Source organism: Desarmillaria tabescens (genome assembly GCF_030435595.1).
Source record: "Desarmillaria tabescens strain CCBAS 213 chromosome Unknown EV420scaffold_17, whole genome shotgun sequence".
In the NCBI taxonomy this organism is placed as follows: domain Eukaryota; kingdom Fungi; phylum Basidiomycota; class Agaricomycetes; order Agaricales; family Physalacriaceae; genus Desarmillaria; species Desarmillaria tabescens.
The window spans coordinates 479,960-499,070 of NW_026848316.1; the positions used below are offsets into that span (position 1 = coordinate 479,960).

The 19,111-nt window shown below is 48.4% G+C and overlaps 9 protein-coding genes across 9 annotated transcripts; 4 read left to right on the forward strand and 5 right to left on the reverse strand.

Moving 5' to 3' along the window:
• Positions 1-400: 400 nt before the first annotated feature.
• On the reverse strand, positions 401-2,091 carry EV420DRAFT_1543095 (uracil-DNA glycosylase-like protein; the record flags this gene model as incomplete). The annotated part of the gene is made up of 10 exons (XM_060473189.1): positions 401-507; positions 565-618; positions 676-854; positions 957-1,193; positions 1,252-1,357; positions 1,411-1,441; positions 1,493-1,560; positions 1,608-1,659; positions 1,697-1,895; positions 1,991-2,091. Coding segments are annotated over 8 exons (930 nt in total), but the record flags the coding sequence as incomplete, so codon positions are not given.
• A 236-nt stretch (positions 2,092-2,327) lies between these two features.
• On the reverse strand, positions 2,328-3,991 carry EV420DRAFT_1543096 (uncharacterized protein; the record flags this gene model as incomplete). The annotated part of the gene is made up of 6 exons (XM_060473190.1): positions 2,328-2,591; positions 2,647-2,751; positions 2,774-2,887; positions 2,935-3,092; positions 3,115-3,268; positions 3,322-3,991. Coding segments are annotated over 6 exons (1,332 nt in total), but the record flags the coding sequence as incomplete, so codon positions are not given.
• A 46-nt stretch (positions 3,992-4,037) lies between these two features.
• EV420DRAFT_1543100 (uncharacterized protein) lies at positions 4,038-5,757 on the reverse strand. The gene is made up of 5 exons (XM_060473191.1): positions 5,438-5,757; positions 5,291-5,382; positions 5,191-5,270; positions 5,063-5,138; positions 4,038-4,948 (listed from the first exon to the last, which is right to left on the reverse strand). The coding sequence occupies exons 1-5, from the start codon at positions 5,530-5,532 to the stop codon at positions 4,320-4,322; spliced, it is 972 nt and encodes a 323-aa protein (XP_060330827.1). The 5' UTR covers positions 5,533-5,757; the 3' UTR covers positions 4,038-4,319.
• A 443-nt stretch (positions 5,758-6,200) lies between these two features.
• Positions 6,201-7,289, forward strand: EV420DRAFT_1620711 (uncharacterized protein; the record flags this gene model as incomplete). Its single annotated transcript, XM_060475603.1, has 5 exons — positions 6,201-6,287; positions 6,308-6,614; positions 6,642-6,775; positions 6,816-7,065; positions 7,129-7,289. The coding sequence occupies 5 exons, from the start codon at positions 6,201-6,203 to the stop codon at positions 7,287-7,289; spliced, it is 939 nt and encodes a 312-aa protein (XP_060330828.1).
• A 776-nt stretch (positions 7,290-8,065) lies between these two features.
• EV420DRAFT_1270395 (FAD-binding domain-containing protein) lies at positions 8,066-10,809 on the reverse strand (the record flags this gene model as incomplete). Its single annotated transcript, XM_060467569.1, has 14 exons — positions 8,066-8,112; positions 8,171-8,230; positions 8,510-8,536; positions 8,589-8,622; positions 8,678-8,800; positions 8,849-9,051; positions 9,115-9,283; positions 9,342-9,455; positions 9,499-9,657; positions 9,716-9,928; positions 9,983-10,048; positions 10,170-10,328; positions 10,379-10,498; positions 10,558-10,809. 14 exons carry the CDS (start codon positions 10,807-10,809, stop codon positions 8,066-8,068), a joined length of 1,746 nt encoding a protein of 581 aa, XP_060330829.1.
• A 1,409-nt stretch (positions 10,810-12,218) lies between these two features.
• EV420DRAFT_364695 (uncharacterized protein) lies at positions 12,219-13,349 on the reverse strand. The gene is made up of 4 exons (XM_060481854.1): positions 13,059-13,349; positions 12,633-12,996; positions 12,459-12,577; positions 12,219-12,401 (listed from the first exon to the last, which is right to left on the reverse strand). Exons 1-3 carry the CDS (start codon positions 13,162-13,164, stop codon positions 12,484-12,486), a joined length of 564 nt encoding a protein of 187 aa, XP_060330830.1. The 5' UTR covers positions 13,165-13,349; the 3' UTR covers positions 12,219-12,401; positions 12,459-12,483.
• Positions 13,350-13,704: 355 nt separating this feature from the next.
• EV420DRAFT_364734 (rhamnose mutarotase) lies at positions 13,705-14,634 on the forward strand. Its single transcript, XM_060481855.1, has 4 exons — positions 13,705-14,070; positions 14,127-14,414; positions 14,464-14,524; positions 14,581-14,634. The coding sequence occupies exons 1-3, from the start codon at positions 14,035-14,037 to the stop codon at positions 14,500-14,502; spliced, it is 363 nt and encodes a 120-aa protein (XP_060330831.1). The 5' UTR covers positions 13,705-14,034; the 3' UTR covers positions 14,503-14,524; positions 14,581-14,634.
• A 547-nt stretch (positions 14,635-15,181) lies between these two features.
• EV420DRAFT_1620713 (glycoside hydrolase family 88 protein) lies at positions 15,182-16,789 on the forward strand (the record flags this gene model as incomplete). Its single annotated transcript, XM_060475604.1, has 9 exons — positions 15,182-15,579; positions 15,630-15,753; positions 15,806-15,935; positions 15,986-16,070; positions 16,119-16,165; positions 16,212-16,314; positions 16,368-16,503; positions 16,562-16,670; positions 16,725-16,789. 9 exons carry the CDS (start codon positions 15,182-15,184, stop codon positions 16,787-16,789), a joined length of 1,197 nt encoding a protein of 398 aa, XP_060330832.1.
• Positions 16,790-17,253: 464 nt separating this feature from the next.
• On the forward strand, positions 17,254-18,847 carry EV420DRAFT_1270346 (uncharacterized protein; the record flags this gene model as incomplete). The annotated part of the gene is made up of 3 exons (XM_060467565.1): positions 17,254-17,915; positions 17,971-18,624; positions 18,685-18,847. 3 exons carry the CDS (start codon positions 17,254-17,256, stop codon positions 18,845-18,847), a joined length of 1,479 nt encoding a protein of 492 aa, XP_060330833.1.
• Between the last annotated feature and the right edge of the window lie 264 nt (positions 18,848-19,111).

Genomic DNA, 19,111 nt, shown 5'->3' on the forward strand with positions numbered 1-19,111 from the left:
TGTATTATCTAAGCAATTTTGTTTGTTTGGTTGCCATTTGTCCTCGCTTGCCGACACGATGCCGTGCATTCCTTGATTCTGGATCACGCCCGACTCGACTTTGCAAGTGGGCCAGATTGTTAGTCTTTACATACTCTGCTCAGTGCTCAGTGCTAGCGACAGCCGCTCGTGTAGACTAATTACCAGTCGCTTTTTCACCTGGCTCCAATAGTCTTTTCATATCTGCTGTTCTGTTGCTGTTGTCCGACTTCCGTACATTACATCAAGTTCCTAGCCACTGATTTAGCACACTCGGCTGGATCGACACATGCAGTACCCAGCCGGCCTCGACCTCCCGGGTCAGCTGCTCATTCCCGAATCGTCCTCGTGCACGTTCGGGCTCACCTCGCATACTTCCTCTAAGATCCTACCGACATCAAGTTCTGGCCGCCATCCTAATCATGTTCTATACGTACTCTGAACTTCTAAACCTCTGTCGAGCGATTACGATTGCCAGCGTTATCAGGAGTAAGTGGCCAAGGCATCCTTCCTTGGATATCTGCAACGGAACAAACGCCACTTTAGCTATGGATCTCGCCTTTTCCTTAATGCTGTATGAATGTGAATGATCCCAGATGGGTGCGTTCATCGTATGAGTAATTGAATTATACTGAGAACCTAAAATGGACGCCTCAGCACGCGAGCAAGGGTGCGGGTGGGATGATACTTACATGTAATATCATTGATCGTTTAAAATATCCCACCTAATCTCAGCACCATCTCCGTACCTGCTCAGAAGCCACTCATTGGCCTTACGAAAATGACCATTCCCAATAAATCCTCGATGCGCCGATAGCGGTGAAGGGTGCGCAGATCTAGAATAGTTCAGACTTGCGGACTCCAAAATACACTCGAGAGTATTACCTCAAAACGAAGTGCTTTGTCTGAGAAAAAATAGGTCAGTGCCGAGAAAATACGGATTGAAAAAAGCACGAACTTCATCAATACCTATCTTGTCGCATGTCTTTTGGGCAGGAAGCCCCCAGGCCATGAAAACGACGCCATTTCCATCGGCCCTCGAAGTGACGGCTCTGATGACCTGAGCAGTAAAGGTCTCCCAGCCCTTACCGGCATGAGAATACGCTTTATGGGCACGGACTGTGAGGGAAGTGTTAAGCCAGAGTACCCCCGAGCGAGCTATTGGACTAAGATCTCTAATGGTTCAGAATCAGCATAAAGAATAGATAACGGGGAAACTTGTCAAATGAGTACCCAGTCTGAGGTATAACAAAAGAAGGTATATCGTCTGATATCTGTTTATATATATTCCGTAGCGAGCCAGGAATCTTTGTTGGCGGCAAAACCGAAAACGATAATCCTGATGAAGACGTTCACAGAACCATTCGGTGACAGATATAGTAAAATACAAACCATGAGCTTGTCCGACATTGTGATACGGATCCTGAAGACTATTGTCAACAACGGATGAAGTACCAAGGACAGTATTTCTTACCTGACCGAGGATAACCACCTTCACAGCGTCAAGAGGTGTAAGCCGCGACCAAGAATATACGTCCGCCACTATTGACATATGAGTCTGGAAAGCCGTAAAGGAACGAGACCCCTACTCGGTGGGTAAACGGTGTACGATTTGTGCTCCTGAAGCAAAAACTGTTTCAACTGCATATAAAGTAAGCACATACACAACAAAAGACACCGAATAATCAGTACTCCCCTTCAAAAAATAATCCTTGTTAAATTCAGGTTGCAATGCGTCGTACCACGATTTGTGCATGGTATTTAGCTCGAGAGTAGACAGGACAAGTCCAACAGTGGGAGGTGGCAACACCGACAAATCGTCCTTTGTGGCACGGTCGACATGGGGGGTGTTATGAACCATTGATGTCCTGGTAACACTTGGAAGAAATAAAAAGCATCAGAATTGGTTCAGGCCAGTAACGCAGACTCTGGCTGCCGGTACCAGCGTAATCATTGAAGCAAAATGACTTACTGAGTAACGGTTGATCTAACAAGTCTCCCAGCGCGTGATATCGTAGTCATAGCGTGAACCGATTCCTCGTCGTCCTTAGTAGTTTTATGCGTATGCTTGGGCTGTCCAAGGTCGTCGAATGAACGAAGACGCGTTGTGTGGCTATGTTGACATCCGAATTGGTGATACGGTCCGGAGTCGCCACTTCACCAACTTCAGTACGTACTACGAACGTAAAAATTACTTCTAAGTACTAGAAGCGAACCACAGATATTTATACCAGAAAAAGTAGCAAGCAATTCACCGGTTCGTCTCCACGCACCCAAAGAACCGTAACCTTCCTGCCACTACTACTCAATGCCATAGAAATGATTCCATTCTGCTCAGCAATGATACAAATAATAAATACATGAGGCTACAGCAACAGAGATTGCAAACAAAGCATGTACATGATAACAGAACAAATGCAGGATAAAAAACGAGTCCATCGCTTACACGTACGTTCGCACAAACACTCCCCACTCTTCTATAACTTTCTTCACAATGCCATCCCACTCTCTCCCCGTGTAGGGACCCGACGTAATACGCTGAAACTCGAAGATCTCTTTATGAATGGTCCCACCTAGATAGACTTTCATGAAACGAGCTTCATGCGTGATGGTATGAACCAAACTTACAATCCTTACACGGCTGGCCCTGCCCACCATTACCATTACCCACCCTTCCACCTCGACCATTTCTCCTCTTCGGAGAGGAAACAGAAGGCGATTCGGTGGGGAATACTCCCGGTACTAGCTCGTGGACCCGCCTTAGATTGGGCCGGACCCTTCCCTTTCCCTTTCGAAAACGGCTTCCAGCCCGGCTGGAGGTAGGCCGCATTCACTGCTAGGTCCGCCAATTCCAGGTGTATCAACCGTTCTAAACCAGTCGTCAGACCATAGACGAGTCCATGCCAACGAACTCACCCAGCCGGTGACACCACACATCCTCGTTCCCGCCCTCCGGCAAAATTACGCGTCCTTTCATCAGCGAAGTCTCATCTCCGCCATCCCCGACAGAGCCAGGATAGAAACCTCTGAGAACCTGCTCCTTCGAACCACACTGCTTGCCCCACTCATTCAATCTTTTCACGACATTGACCGCACGTCCCGACTTTGAGCTGAATAGTCTTGCTATCATCGGGGTTCCGAATCTCGAAGGTATAGATGTACCCCTCAACATCGGACTGAGAACGCGCTTTTTCCATCTCTACGCGTAGAGCCACTTGCGTATCTGGAGCAAGATACGAAGGGATATAATCTGGGGTAAGACAACGAATGCAGACACGCGTAACAAGACCGGCAAATACGTACCTGCAAAATCCACCCACTCTGACCCTTCAGCGCCTTTCCGTCGAGCGTAAAATCCACTAGGATCAAGAAGCTCTTTCGTATGCTGGAAACAGAACCGTTCCACTCCAGGAAGCGCCGCTCCGCCATTCTTCACTTGTCGCGTGCATCGCCTTCCCGCCTTTGTGACACCCGAACATTGGGTATCTGGAGGCGCGTTTGGATCGGGAGGCGTTGACGACGCGCGTGGTCGCCCCGTTTTTGACCCTGCAGCTGACGCTGAGGTTCGCGCTGAGGGCGAGGGCGAACCGGGGGTCGATGAAGGCACAGCATACTGTCGCCGGGGAATTTCTGGAGCTGAATGGGCCCTCGGAGGATCCTCTGGTAGATTCAAGGCATGCCGCATGGTAAGAGACACCGCCGGCTGGGGCATCTGCATTGCTGGAGGCCGCGGTAGCGGTTTGAACCCGCCAATGAATGAGTGCGTCGTTGCATGGCTGGGCCGTGCAGGCGACAGCCGAGGTTCGTGAGTGGTGAGGTTGTTGAAAGCCTCGACTGGTGGCTCGTTGTCGACAGGCTTTGGTGAGCTGGGTCGCCTCTCCTCGAGGTCAAAAAGCTTTGCAATGAAGGCCTTGGTCTTGCCCATCGTGGTGGACGGATGGAGAGCGGTACCGTGCCCTTTGTCACAGGCCAGCCTTCGCATCAATATCGGAGAATCGGCCCGGAGCGCGGCGGTGCTCACTTTCTTGAGTACCGCCCATAACGACCTCGACGTCTCTAACATCACGAAAAAAAGACGGGTGTGAGAAAAGCGAGTAAAATAATAGACAATCTTCTGTTATATATTAACAAGGAGGGAAACAGATAGGCATCGAGGCCTTCCAGTGGCGCGGTGAGTGCTTTGACATCTTGTCTTGAGCTTCAAGCAATGTCAAAAATAAGAAAATTGGTTCTGGCAAGGACTTTATCGTCTTCAATATAACTGAAAATATTCAAAACTGTGCGAAGCGACAAAAAATAACCTATTTCCTTTTCTTCACGGCTTTTCTCTCCATCTCGAATCTCGAGCGCTTCCTTTTCTTCATCGGCGCATCGTCCTCTATCGGCAGAGACTCCCTCCTAGCATCCCTGCTTCTCTCAAGGACTGATCCACGTTTACTTCGCTGCCTGAGCTCATCGTAGCCGTCACCTCCACGTCCATTCCCACGGTCAACATCGCGCAGAACATCGGCAAATTCATCGTCAAACCCTCTCCCTCCACGGCGGACGCGACCCTTGCCCTCTTCACCGACGCCGCTAAGGCCACCACCCATAGCAAGAGCTTCTTCGTCCCGTCTCCGTCTCCGCGCCTCCTTCTTGCTGAGCATGACTCGTCCGAACTGTTCTTCTTCAAATTCGGTCAGGCGCTTGAGGTACCGCGCACGGGACGACTGGTTATTGAGGGACGGCGTCGAGCCCAATCCAGATGTGGATTCGGTATAAGGAAGCGTGGGATCAGCATCCCGCAGAGCGCTAAGCGTCGTAGGTATCGGTGCCCTCTTCTTATTTTTGTCTTTCGAAGTAGGGATGTAAGGTGTGGGAGCCAACCGCGGAGGACGATAGATCCCGTCGCTCGAAGCAGTTGGCCCATCATTCCCTTCTTCTTCACCCTCTGACACGTCGTCATCGTTGTCGTCAATGAGGATTCCCGGGGTTAGGTCGGAACGCCAGCGGATCTGCGATAGCAACTTTAGGGGCAGCAAATGACACAAAGTTCAGCGCTTACCATTGGTTGCATCCACAGCAGTATCGTCTTTGGCAAGACGAACCAGCTTGTCAGTTTGGTACCGCATTCTGCCTCTCTAAAACTTTAATTTTCTCGAGCATAATTCTGCCTTCTATCAAGGAGTCCACAAGGTCCCCAGGTCCGTCTCCACGGGTATCACGATCCGGGTCACTGAATGGCTGTTGCGGAGGAGATCTAGGTTGCGAGACTGTGTGAAAGGGACTCTACGGCATGACAGCAATAGTAGAGACTGCATATAACTGAGCAGGACATGATTCTTCAGTGATAGAAGGGATATTCCATCAGACGTGTCATTCGGTCTGGGAACAACTGTTACATTCAGTCTTGGAAGTGCGTAGAGGCGACACGACGTACTTGGATGCGAGATCTTGAATGACTTCTCGGACAGATGAAATGCTCGTAGCCATTTCATCGTGTAATGTGCTTACTTGCACCGCCGGATCCGCCATCCTGTTGAAAAATTGTGAGCGTCACGCAGAAAAAGAGCCAGACAATGATGAAAAAGTCAGTTAACGGGTTTCTAAGCCGCCGCTCGTAAGCGTAGTGCATTACAACAAGGTAAATTCAGAGCCCAGTGCGTTTCATCCTATAGAAAAAAACAGAAAAGGACTTACCCACTGGTGGTTAGATTCCAAGTTGAAAATTTTCAACTTATTTGTGCACAAGGATCCAACCAAACTACGGCGGATAATTTCCTTTTTGGCACATCTTCGCATGCTTGTGTTTTCACACACCCCTTCGAGTAAGCACACTCGTGTATGCCCGCCTTTTATACAATGCTGGCCCCTTTTGCTCTGCAAACTTGGCCCGTGATCATCGCATGTTTCGGTTCGACTGAATGTCAACCCGTGTCCCAATGACGTTACTTTGGAGTATTGCATTCCCATGGACCGTTCCCACTGCTCTGCCTCTCTGTCCATGACGATGCAATCCGGTCATGAATTACTTCAATTCCCTTCAGAAGATAAATCAGAAATTGTTGGGTGTCTTCCCTCCCCACTTGACCTGAATCCTTTTATCGACGTTGTTTCTACTGAAGCAGTAAGTTTGGTTTCATTCGCCACCAGGACGACTTGATAGCTTTCTCTCTGTCTAGTCTTGCGATCCGTCCGATAAGATGACCATCAGAGTACCCAGCCACCTGGTTCGGGGACCTGCGCCGGCGAGCGCACAAGAAACCACCGATGAGCCTTTAACGCCGCCGGTATATACACCCTTTTTAAGGTCTCAACGGGTACTAATCTTCAAAAGTCTTCAGACGAAGGTCCCAACGAGAGCAAGGAAAGATTCGTGGATGTTTCCACAACTTTCTTTCCCGGAATGACAAGCCATCCTACGGATATCATCCTTATCTCGTCTGATAACGTTCAATTCCACGTTCATCTCAACGTGCTTTACGACGCATCAAGTAATGGTTTTGCATCCTTGCTCGCCACTCGGAGCACCGCCACCCAGCCAGATCCTGGAATTCCCATCTTAAATATTCCAGAGCAATCAGACATTCTGAACGTCGTGCTCCTGACGATTTATGGTAAACCTATCGCCGATTACCGCCCAGCTTTCAATGTCCTGGTCGCAGCAGTAGACGAGCTCGAAAAGTACGGAATCCAACCTAACCGCTACGTAAAGCCTACCCAACCACTATTTGAACTCATTCGTTTTCATATGCCTCTTCATCCCCTCGACGTCTACGTACTTGCCGCCCATTATAATCTTTTCGAACTGGCTGAAGCGGCTTCCTTCGCACCTTCTCTCCGCCAAGCTTGATACAATCACAGAGGAACAGGCCATGCGCATGGGAGCTGTTTACCTCAAGCGCCTCTATGATCTTCATAGTAGGCGAATAGATGCTCTCAAAAATATATTGATCCGGCCTCCGAAACCTCATCTCTCGATCCCTACCTGCAGTGTCTCAGACCAGACTGGAATTTCCAGGGCATGGGCCCTGTCTGCCGCCTACCTCATCTGGGACGCCCGACCCGGTAAGTATATCCTGCAAGACTGTTGAAGATACTCAAGGATATGGGATCTCCAATTTTTCAAAGACATGTCCGTTAGATACATCGAGTCCACTATGGGCGCGTTGAAGCAGCACGTGTCCTGTGAAGATTGTAAAGAGAGCATCGATGCCCAAGTCAAGCAGTGCGTCGTGGACTGGTCCTCCATGAAGGTTAGTCCGTTATTCATCTCCCGGAACGCTTACTAAGTAGTCTATCTGACAAAAGTGGTCGATCTGAGGGAGGAGGGTATGGTTCATGATTTCTCGTTGCTCCTTCAGTGTCATCATTTGTACAATGCTACCGCTCTCACTACGCTTATCTAATTTTCGGAATCATAGTTTACTTGTATCGTACAAAGCAATGGATTGTGACTTACTGTACGCGCTGACACTGAGGCCGGAGTGCGCTGAAGAAGTGCTTGAGAATCGATGGAACGCAAAGACTGCAAACGCATGACATAGGTGAATCCCATCGAGAGGGTATTATCCGCATATCCCCACTCGTCTCAAAACGGGCGCCAATCGATCCTAAACAGGATAAAAAGAACGTGGAAATCTCTCTGCACACAGATGCCCAATTCCACCAATCTGCACTACAACTGATCTTCGCGAATGAAATGTTGCGACGCGATTTGGAGATCGCACAGTCCGATTCTTCAACGGGAAGCTATCACGTTACAGCATTTGTTTTTCTTGGATCGGAGATGGTAGTTCATGAGAAGATCGGCCGGATTTTCCCATCTGAGGCTCCAGGGGACGTACACGTTATGGCTGACTCTACCGAGGGAGATCGACAAGGCAAGTTAATCTGTCGGACTGATGCTTTCCGTACAAGCATCGCATAACTTAATCTGGAAGCAGGGTCACCACGCATATTAGGGCAGAATTAACTCGGAATCCAGGCACTAATTAGTACTTCCGTTCGCGACGCTCTCCCAGACAGCTAGCCCGCTGTTGTCCTGATTCCGTAATAAACGAATTCTTCACAAATAACACGAATAGCGCTCATCCAAGGAACCCTTCCATCCAACTAATAGTTGTACCTCAGGACGCAAATCAGGCATCGAAAGTGACAAAGAGCCGCTTACCGCACATCCAACAATCTAACAAATGGAAAGGATCGCTTGACTTTCGAGTCAGTACGAGAACTTGCGGATAGCATGTGTACCACCCACTATTTTTTCTTTATCTGAACCAGCCGGGCATAGTTGGTGTTGAGATAAGCGGTAATTCTCCAGCCGCTCACCCGGATATAGCAGGGAACCCTCGCAAACAGGCGAGGGTTGTCTTCATTCGACTACCTATTTATCTACTCGCCGTGTACACTAATAGAAGCAACAGGATGTAATAAACGAGTTCTTGCCTGACTAACCCTGACAACCGATGATCCCGACGTCAACTGCGCTGTGATGCACGACACTTGAAACTCCAACAGTTGGATCCCCAAAAGGCTTCTATGATCGTGTTGATACGAGTAAATACTACCTGAAGAGATAGAGCGCGTACCTTCGTGGTTGGGCTCATATACGTCACACTCATTCTATAGTGACACTCATGAGGAATGGAGAGGTGACAGCGTAGTCGATATCACTCACGAGGTATACACCGGATTCTGGCGAAAAATCTCTCAACGATTGAGTGATGGTGCTCACGGATTCGTATTGACTTCGCATATCTTGAGCCGTAGAGTTCCAGCTAAATGTCCTAGACAACGACATCTTTTTGCATAGGTTAATAACGTAAAATAGCATGGAAACATTACGGACATGCCACAGCGCATTTCGCCACGCTGGAGTAACACTGGTGGATCCTTCGGTATAATTGTACAAGAATTGAGATCCGACCACTCGGATATAAGGGTTAATCGAGAACTGCTGTACCATCCTAGTTAGAATGTCGAGTAACTCAGCCTTGCCACTGTCAGTGGTAAACTTTTCGGCAGGTATCAAGCGACTTCCAAGAGTAGTCTCTACACCGACGCCCTGGAAAGAGTGTCAGTGGGCGTACGCTATAAACATGGAGAATCATCAACTCGCAGCTTCAGCGGATAAAACATATTTTGTGAAGAACGTCATCCAAGAAGGAAGCTCTTCTACTACAGCTGTTCCGTTTTGCGCAAGAGCATAATCGACGATGGGCTGAACAGATACCTGCGCCTCCTCCAGAGTTAGTAGAGGATTGACATTGATTATGCCGTTAGACTATGGAAATACTGTAAACAAATTCCAAGGACGTGCAGTAGAACAACTGCAAACGTACCCTCATATGGCCACCCCACCCTTCAGTTCCCCATCTGTATGTATGGTCCACGAGGAGTTTCAGAAAGGGCACACCATTCTCAGCTGTTTGCGGAAATGATATGGCAGCGCTAGCCTTTCGTTATTAGAATCCACGGCATCCGACGCAGACCGCTTACACTATGAGACTCATTCTGTGGCTGTACGAGCATGGTAGACTCTAGAACGACGCCAAAAGTCGATCCACCCCCACCTCGAAGCGCCCAGAAGAGATCAGGGTGTTGGAATTCATTCGCAACTCGAAACTTTCCATCAGGCGTAACAATCTTGAATTGAAGCTTATCCATACATGAGTGGCGGCGTAAAATAACCGGAGGTTGGGAATGAATAACGAACCACACGGTCTACGCCAAAGCCGTAAACAGGCGTAAGGACACTATGGCCGCCGCCCTGAATGGCGTAAATCAGTGTATAAGTTATCTGATCAAGTCTCGAGTTACTTGCCATAACCCATCCGCCGCTGGGTGTTACCGTTTGATGGTAGGCACCGATGATGGTGACGTTATTTGCGTCAGCAAACTCATAAACATCCTGAAATGGTACACCGGCCTATACAGAGAATTGAATAAACGTTGTATGCTGTTCGATTCTAGGTGAGCATACCCCCATGGTTATAGCCCGATAACTCTTGTTTCCTCCTTCCGGGACGAAATCTGCCGAATATTTCAACTAAGACAAAAGGACAATGAGCTCGGCCGAATTGTGACTTGGACGAGTTGAACCAACATACACTGTCGAGATTTCGGGTCTCGGAAAAGGAACACTCGTCGGTCAGCGGGCCTTCGAACACATGATCAAAAAATATGACAAACCCATAACTGAAAGTGAGCCTGCGTAGGCTCGACCTGCCCTTGTAATCATGACCAGATGCTTTAATAGACAAGGGTATGCCCGTGGCTTTGGAAAATTCAAGGGCTTTTCGAACATCTTCAGCACTTTGTACATCAATCTGTTGGAGGCAGTGAGTGTGTCTCTTAGAAATCAAAAGGGAAACACTACATAATGTGCAGGCACGCTTCCTTGAAGACAGTCACTCCCTTCGAAGGCAGCCGGGTTGCTGGTATTGGAAGGATCGAGTAGGCATCTCTCGGAGGTTCGTTGACAGGTCTCCCATTGCGGCTGGTCGTGTTAGTCGGTGCTGTAAGCACGGCACCATTGATCAAGCTGATCGCACTCACCATCATATACGCGCTGAAATGTGAGGATCGGACGGTCGCATTGGCATAATCAGCCTGAACTTCAGCGCATTCGATCTCGCTGGGTGTGTCTGGTACCCCATTTACAGTCGAGAAGCACGAAGCTGCAAAAGGGAGAGTCGTATGAAGTCGTCCGTCGAGTGAATCAGCCAAATTTTTCCAATCATTAGCAGTTGGTGTAGCAAAGACGGGCCAGTAAAAAACAGAAAAGACAAAAAGACGCCTCGAGAACATCGGAGAATCAAGCTAGGTTAGCGAAGTTCAGCCTCGCATGACTATGTCCCGTGCTTTTCTCTGTAGGGGTGCTGAATATTGTGGGAACACATAAAGGAAGACGAACAGATGAAGATGAGTCGTAATACTAGTAAACATCCACTTCAAGGTGCCGACTGCTTCTTACGGCAACTGTAACGGTTTTTGGCAACGAAGATCACCGGCATCCTTGAAAGGCATCTAGCTGTTGGCAACTTCTCACCTAAAGTCGACATCATCTCTTAGAGTATTAGATCGGATTACACACCGCTCAACGACATGCACATCGTATCCGACGACAAATGACAAGTATGAAGGTCGACGCACGAGCGCGACGAGAGTAAAAGTATTGACTCGGATTCCTTCTAGAGCACATAGACCTATAAAGTAACGAAGACACTCACAGACCGTTCCAAATCATTCCACCTTGAGCTACGTAGCTAAGCTTCCTCGACTCGTTCATAGGGCCATTCAAGATGTCCACCTCAGTGAGGTAGACAACAAAATCAGCCAGCTTCCCAGCACGTAGGGATCCGACGGAAGAAGACACCCAATGTCTGCGCAGCATTCGATGTCGCCGCCTTATACACCTGGGAGAAAGTATAAAGCGATTTCTGAGTACTACTAAGGGCTCGGCACATACCTCCTAATTGCTTAGCCCGCCTTGTTGTATAAAGAACATGTCGGCATAGTAATTTAAATCCAACGGAGGCTCTCCATGAGCACCGATACGCGTCTCCAGTCCCATACGAACCATCTTGGCAAACGATGCCGAGGTATTGAACAGAGCATATGCTAAACATTATGAGAGTGTTAATAACGGATGAAACTAAGAGTGTGAACCAGACCAACATGACCACGGCCTCGATGTGGACTCCGTCAGACCTTCCAAAATATCGTGCCGTACGAACTTTCTTAATCTGCCAGGGGATTCGGGGATTAGGGTCTGTTACCACAGCGGCTTGACGCTTACTTAGGATCATTTGGGACGTCTTCTGTAGCCCAGACAAATTGTTCACCTAAGTGCTCCTCCATAATTAACGAGATGCGTGAGAGAGGCACCAGTACCATTGTTGGCGTACAGCATCAAAACATCATCATACAATGTAGGGACTGGGATAGGATGCTCGACCGTTGTCATCCTGCATGAAACCCGTCAGCCAAGATGTCAAAAGGACAAGTCCATCATCCCACTATCCAAAATATAAGTCAAATCCCAATCATAATTCATACCACTCCGGGACACATAACATGCTCAGATTGCGAGCAGCAAGTAGAAGCCGCTGCCGAGATGCACTTGAAAAATATAAACGTTAACTAGCCGAGGAGGCAGAAAAATTTATTGAAAAAGCTCACCGGAAAGGCTGATTATAATTCTTATACGATGTACTGATCGGTCCACCTTCAGCCTTGATCCTGATAAGAGTAGAGTATGCTTCATCCATATCCGCGGTGGTACCCAGGATCCCCCGCGCCATATATGACATCGCCAATTTGGAATATCCGGGACCAACAAATGGCCTCGTTCAACTCTGCTTCATTCAATGAATCCATCCACAGTGGAAGCGCTAGGGCTATTACAAGGAATGAATAGAAAATCATGAACATGAGGAAATGAGCATAATACCTACTTGTGCAATGTCGTAACACCAAACGCTAAGTAAGTTCCATCTCCCAGGACTTTGCAGGCATGGGATTCTCAAATCCATCCCAATGAGCATGTAATCGAAAAATCCTGGCACAATAGTTGCTGTGTGAGTATCTCTTTAGTAAAGTAAGCTAATAAAAGGGTACGAATTACCGACCTCCGTGCATATCGATAACAGTAGCCTCCTGTCGGTATAACAACAGTGCTCAATGCCGCAGCAGTAGTGATGACACCTCCCCGAATGACCAACAATGCCTCACGAACCAAGTCCTTCTCAAACTCCCCCGTTTCCATCGTCAGCAGGGTAGCGTTATAAAGAACAAGGAGATCAGATTCCGGATGCGAAGCGGTACTAGCGACATCCTTCTTCAACCATGAGATATCAGTCGAGTGCTCAACAACGATTTCTTGGTACTCCAAGAGATTTTTGACGCAGTCAATGCCGAAAGTAAGATGATCCTTCCGGATTGTCGAGGTGCACCTGCTCAGTTTAGACACCTCCAGGAAGTGTAAATACGGACCTAGACCAACCAACGGCTTAGAGATGACAAACAAAGGGAAAGCGGAAGAAACTTGTGCACACCCAAAAACCAAAAGATCTTTTTCCCATCTTCACTCCACGTAACATCGTGGCCTCCATCCAGACTCAATCGTACCAACCCATCAGTCGCATTCCCAGGTTTGACCATGCTTCCTCCCCTTTCAGACTTTTCCCGGGCGCAAGATAAACATGGAAAAAGTCGACAAACGCGACCTTGTCCGCTTTAATATTGAACCTGTTGCCGCTTAACTTCTTCAGCAGAGAAATAGCCCCAGAAGGCGACGTCAAGGAAAACAGCCATTTCCTTTGATATCTTTCCCGTAGCCAGAGTATAATTGGGCGGTTTTCCGTCTGCATCTGGGATCCCGGATAGATCAATCACAAAAGATCGATCGGACCGTTGTACTAGAAGCTCAGAATTTGATTCCAAGAAACGCATATTGATGCGCTGGTAGTTCGCAGTCTCTATGCCTACGAGGTATCATCGATTTTCCTCGTCTCTGCTAGTCGCTTTTCGATATGAGCAGCAAAACGGACAGGGTAGGGTGTTCCAGAAGAGACCTATTCACCATAAGAGTTCGTTTCCAAAGGGACAGACTAGATATTACCCGCGGCCCAGATCATGCTCCAACTGATTCTTTGCTAGTACGTCACACAACAGGCCGCCTAGATCACTTTCTGGGATGGTATCTTGGTCGAAGGCTGGAGGGTACACCAGAACAAGTGCAGCAGGTCCGGTTGACAAGATTTTTAAACTTGGTGCGATAAAGATAGTCAAGAGATAACTTGTCAAAAGCCAAGATTCAGCGTTCGATGAGGATTTTATATATAATGCGAGCCACTACTTGAGTTGGAGTAGCCATATCTGTATCGTATAAAATCTTGGAAAGTCAGCTGATATTGGACCGTTCTTACTGAGAAGTTCGAGTGTCATGAGAACGACCAGTGGATTCTCCGGGCCGCTCGATACTGGAGGATAAGTATTTCACCCAGGCCTTAACAATCGAAGCCTTGTACCATGTCGACCCCAAAGCGTATCTGTCAACTTGTCAAAGTAAGTCCTACTCATCCTTTTCATGGTCCCGCATGCTTATCAAAATGGCGATTCAGTTGAAGCCATCTTCCGAGGCAGAATACAGAGAATGTCACGCCGCCGTGTGGCCTGGCGTCCTTGCGGCGCTTGAACGTGCCCATATCGTCGATTACTCCATACATTATTATGCGCCACTTCATCTGCTCATTGCTAATATGAAGTACACTGGTATTGATTACAAGGCCGACATGAAGAAAGTTGCTGAGGATCCTGAGACGCAGAGGTGGCGGGCGATGACGGATGGAATGCAAGAGAGTCTAGTCGAAGGCGCTATTGGTAGTGGGAAAGATATACCGTGGTGGGCTGTGCGTACGTTTTTGCTACTCTTCCATCCTACTAAATGGATCGGAGCAGGATGTCGAAGAGGACTTTAGGTTCGAAGGAAAGCCTTGAATAGAACAACTGAAAAGAAACGGTATCATACATCTGCCAGAGAGTTACCATAACTCACCGGCACCATTGGAATTATAGATATTCAATCCACTCACAGTAGCCTGGAGGTGAGTAAGCGGATGAAAAAACGGGAAATGCCGATTGAGTTTGGACCGTGACGTGACGTTCCAAACCGGGCCGGGGTAGCCAGGGACTTCATTTTATGCCAATCCCTTTTCGACCCGCCTACGAACTTGACCGGTAATTAACCAGTAACCAATCGAGACTCAAGAGATGATGACTGCCGACCGAATTCTCAGTGAGATGTACAAACTATCCCGACCGCTTTTGCTAAGGTGAAGCTTCGGTAAGACACTGCTGAACAGAGGCGGCCGCTCTTCTCTTTGCATTATTCGTAGAATTGCTCTTACATCTTTTCTATAGTTTCGAAAACTTACTGGGGACGTATAGTACCTTTCTGGACAGATGTATATGCGCCACTCGGCTAAATCCTGAAGCAGAAAGGGACCGCTTGTAGACTCCTCAATTCATACCCATCACCATCACATGACCTCGCTACTGCTACTTGTACCTCTCTGAGTCTCTCTTCCCTATTCACGCGGAGTTGCGGACCGGCTTTCGATCATCTTCGTAGTGCGAGACGATCGATCCAGCCTTCCCAACCGTACCACTCAACAAAATGTGGTTCTTCATCCTTACCTCCGCTTTCCTCGTCGCTCATCTCGCCTTGGCTCAGACTGTTGCAACGGAACTCTACTCCTCATTGATCCCTTCCAAGGTTCTAGCCACAGCCAACAAGCTGAACAATAAATTTCCTCAGTATACCGACTCGACTGCAGGTGCTTGGAAATTGTTCACTGCCAACAAGTGGACCTCTGGCTTTTTCCCAGCCTCGCTGTATGCGTTGGAGAAACGCAAGATGATGTGCGGGGCGTCCTCTGCAAATGGTCTAAATGCGGTGGACTGGGCGGATCTGGGGCGGAAAACGAGTGCTGGGTTGGCCGCCTTGACGATGAACAACAGTGTTGGACACGACGTGGGGTTTTTGAGTTTCCCGTATGTGGATGAACTGAGCATGTTAGTGATATCTCTCTCTCCGGTCGAGCTGAATAGCTGGATTTGCTTAGCCATCCAACCAACGCAACTACGGCTAAGATTGTGAACGGTTTTGCGAAATATCTAGCCGGGCGATTCAATCCTACTGTGGGGTGCACGAGAAGTTGGGGTTCGCCTAACGCTACAGATTTCACAGTACGTACTCTGATGAACTTGGTGCATTGGTGACGCGATAAATCCCTTACAGGTGATCATTGATAATATGATGAACCTCAATGTCCTCATGGTCTCTGCGCAATTAACTGGAAACTTGACGTTGAGGAATATCGCTATCTCACACGCCAACACGACCATGAAGAACCATATACGAGATGATGGCATAGTCATTCCCTAAATTCGTCAAATCATATCTGACCTCGTAACGTAGGTTCAACATGGCACGTAGTACAGTATACAACCACAACGGGTGCCGTTAGAGATAAAAGGACTAGCCAAGGATACTCTGATAGTAGGTAAGAGGGTTGATCTTGCTCTTTTGACTTCGCGTCAGCTTGCTACAGTACATGGAGCCGAGGACAGGCTTGGGCGGTGTATGGGTTCGCAAACAGTAGGTGACAGCTCTCTACTAAGAGGTGATTTGTCTAATCCAATAGCTTCAGTGTACAATTGGACTGGGAACAACAATTATCTGAAGACAGCCCGACATGCAGCTACATATTTTCTGAACACTCTTCCTCCTGATGGAATCGTACCATGGTATCTTTCCTTCTTCGCGGCGCTGAAAGTCAGTCCTTGAGGAATGGTTGCAGGGACTTCAATGCACCAGTGGCGAATCGCCCAGCGGATTCCTCTGCAGCCACAATCGTAGCAACAGGACTTCTGTTGCTCTCCAAGGTTGAAACCGATACCGCAAGTAAGAAGAAATGGTCCACTGCTGCTATCAATGTATGTTATTTCAGTTCTTCACTGTCGTTCGCATGATTGACTTGGTCTCGGTACGTAGATTTTGAACAACATCACATCGCTCGCATGGGATCCCTCCTGGGAAAGTTTACTGGCGAACGGGACTGTGAATAAGCCCGGGAACAACTACTTGACAGGTACCGTTTACGGTGGGTGGGATTACACCTCCACGCTTTATTTCTGACGTCAATCTATTATCCCAGGCGACTACTACTACATCGTTGCGGGCAATGAACTCATTTCTATGGGTCTTGCAAAGTGTCCGTGATCAAATATCCAATGCGATCTCTCGAGCTCTTACTACTAGTTTGAGTATCAACATTCCTTGTACACCACAACTACCACTGCATGAGAAATATAACAACTACTTGATCACAACAGCACGCCTTTAATCTCCCTTGACCGCTCTAGCCGCCAATGATGAGACGGGAAGGGTCGTGCCTCACTGGCAGCCTGTGGATTTACGTTGAAAAAGGTAAATGACCTTCGGATGCGCACGCGAAATAAGTACCGAGATAAGCGTCAGTTGTGAGCCGCTTAGCGTCTTCATACAAGTGCCATAAGTCCTTCATTCGAATTTCTTCCTGTGAGATTTGCTGCGCTGAATGCTGCGGCAGGCACCGCCCTCAGTTTTTTCACGTGTTTTGCGATCGCGGTGGTTGCGCTTGGCGTTCTGCTTAGAGACCACGACGATGGAATCTTCTTGGTGTTCCTTGTTCCCTCCTCTCATCGATGACCTCCCCTCCTGAAGCTTTTCTTCTCCTAACGCTGCCCAATGTGACATTGAAGACAGGATCTAATGTTCACACCGGTACACTTGGCCTGGAATGCGTCCCTGTTAGCGGGTCTGACCACGATGTTTTCTTGGTTTTGAGGTTGAATGACCTTGAGATACCTATAGACCATTCGCGAAGCATAGTTTTGGACACTTCTATTCCGGATACACGAACGTATACTTTTCACCCAACCGAATCGGATCCTACGACTCTTGTGCTCACTGCACGAACAAGCTGGTACCCCAGCTATATGGAAGATCTGGATACGTTCGAAGCAGTTCTATCCCAATACGCCGAATTCTCTCACCCTTCGAACGTTACCACCATTCCGGCATACGTCTCCCAAATTGATGAGCACGCGTCCAATGAGCTAGCAGATTACCGCGGACATCTCGTTCTAGTCAACGAAGACAGCGGAGAAGTGGTGGGAGAGTTCGATAAGAAGATATCCGTCCAGGAGGATCCTACGATAAGTGAACGCGGTCACGAGAAAGATCCAGTCGTCATCGAAATCCCTGAAGGGCAAACCGTCGATGATGAGCATCCTCTTCAGTTCTTCGCGCGAGCGATACCACCAGATCAGCAGGACTGGATAACGAAATCCGCTGTCATCGTAAGGTATGGAATGTTCGGTATAGTTTCGCCCGGTATTCACTGACACCGCATGAGCTAGTCATGCCATCACCCACACGACCAGCTTATTCTTAACTGTCGTTAACTCGGCGTCAAGTTATTACATCAACCACTCGGCACCTTCACCGCACCATCCTGCTAATGCTACGCCAGGGGAACCGCCGAAACCCCCACCACGAGCTTTGGTCTTCTTGACATCAGACAAGACGAAGAAAGGGCTTGCTACGGCCCATGCGTACACCGGTCAGGCGGTCAAAGTCAGTTCAAAAACATTGTCTATCATTGAAGGTATGGTCAAGAAGACGATGGGGAGCGAGAAGAAAGGGAAAGGCAGAGCAAGTCATCCGTCTACCCCCGGAAGCGGGAGCCTGTCTCCCAGCATGGGGTACGGCTCGCGCTCGTCTTCGCCTAGTACATCATCATCGTCCCCGCCGCCACCGCCTTATTACGCCTCAAATTCCGGGCACCTTTTACCTGACGGAAAGCCGCCGTTGCCTCCTAGACGATCTCCAAGTCCTTCGACGTCGCGTTCGTCGTCGCCACAGCCTCCGGCACCACCGCTACCTCCACGGAATCTTGGGAGGACAAGACGAATATTGTTGTCTGCCGATCTCATCTTGTCGACGTTGGAGAACTCTACCAAGCGTATATTAGACGTGGGGACTGAGAGGCTCGGTGCGGTGGTCGGACATAAGTGAGTATATCAGTCGTTCCGCTGCTTCTTAAACGCCGCACTGATGCACTCTATCTAAAGATATGGAGAGGACGCGGGGCAGAGTTCTCAGCTGATGGCAGGAACGGCGAAGAACTGCGCGCTCGTATATATAGATATGAGAGGTATGGGCCGCAAGGCCATACTGAAGACCGCTGGGAAGGAGTTCGTCAAGGGCCGAGTAAGAAGCAGCAGGAAGGAGTAATACTTGACGATTTGGGATGTTTGTATTGAACTTTTCTTGTATTGCGTGGATACTTTTAAAGTTGCCTCGGGTCAGCGTGTATTTTTAATACTAGACGGGACCTGAGAAGTACATGAAGATGCCAGTACGTTTGATGAGTGGAGCGAGCGTGTGTACATACTTCGAGTCAAAGTAGCACAGATTAAAGTATCAGCTGGGTCCAGATTAATTGTAGTTGTTATGTTGTACAAGTGTTGGTATTCGTTAGTGTACATAGCAGCAGCA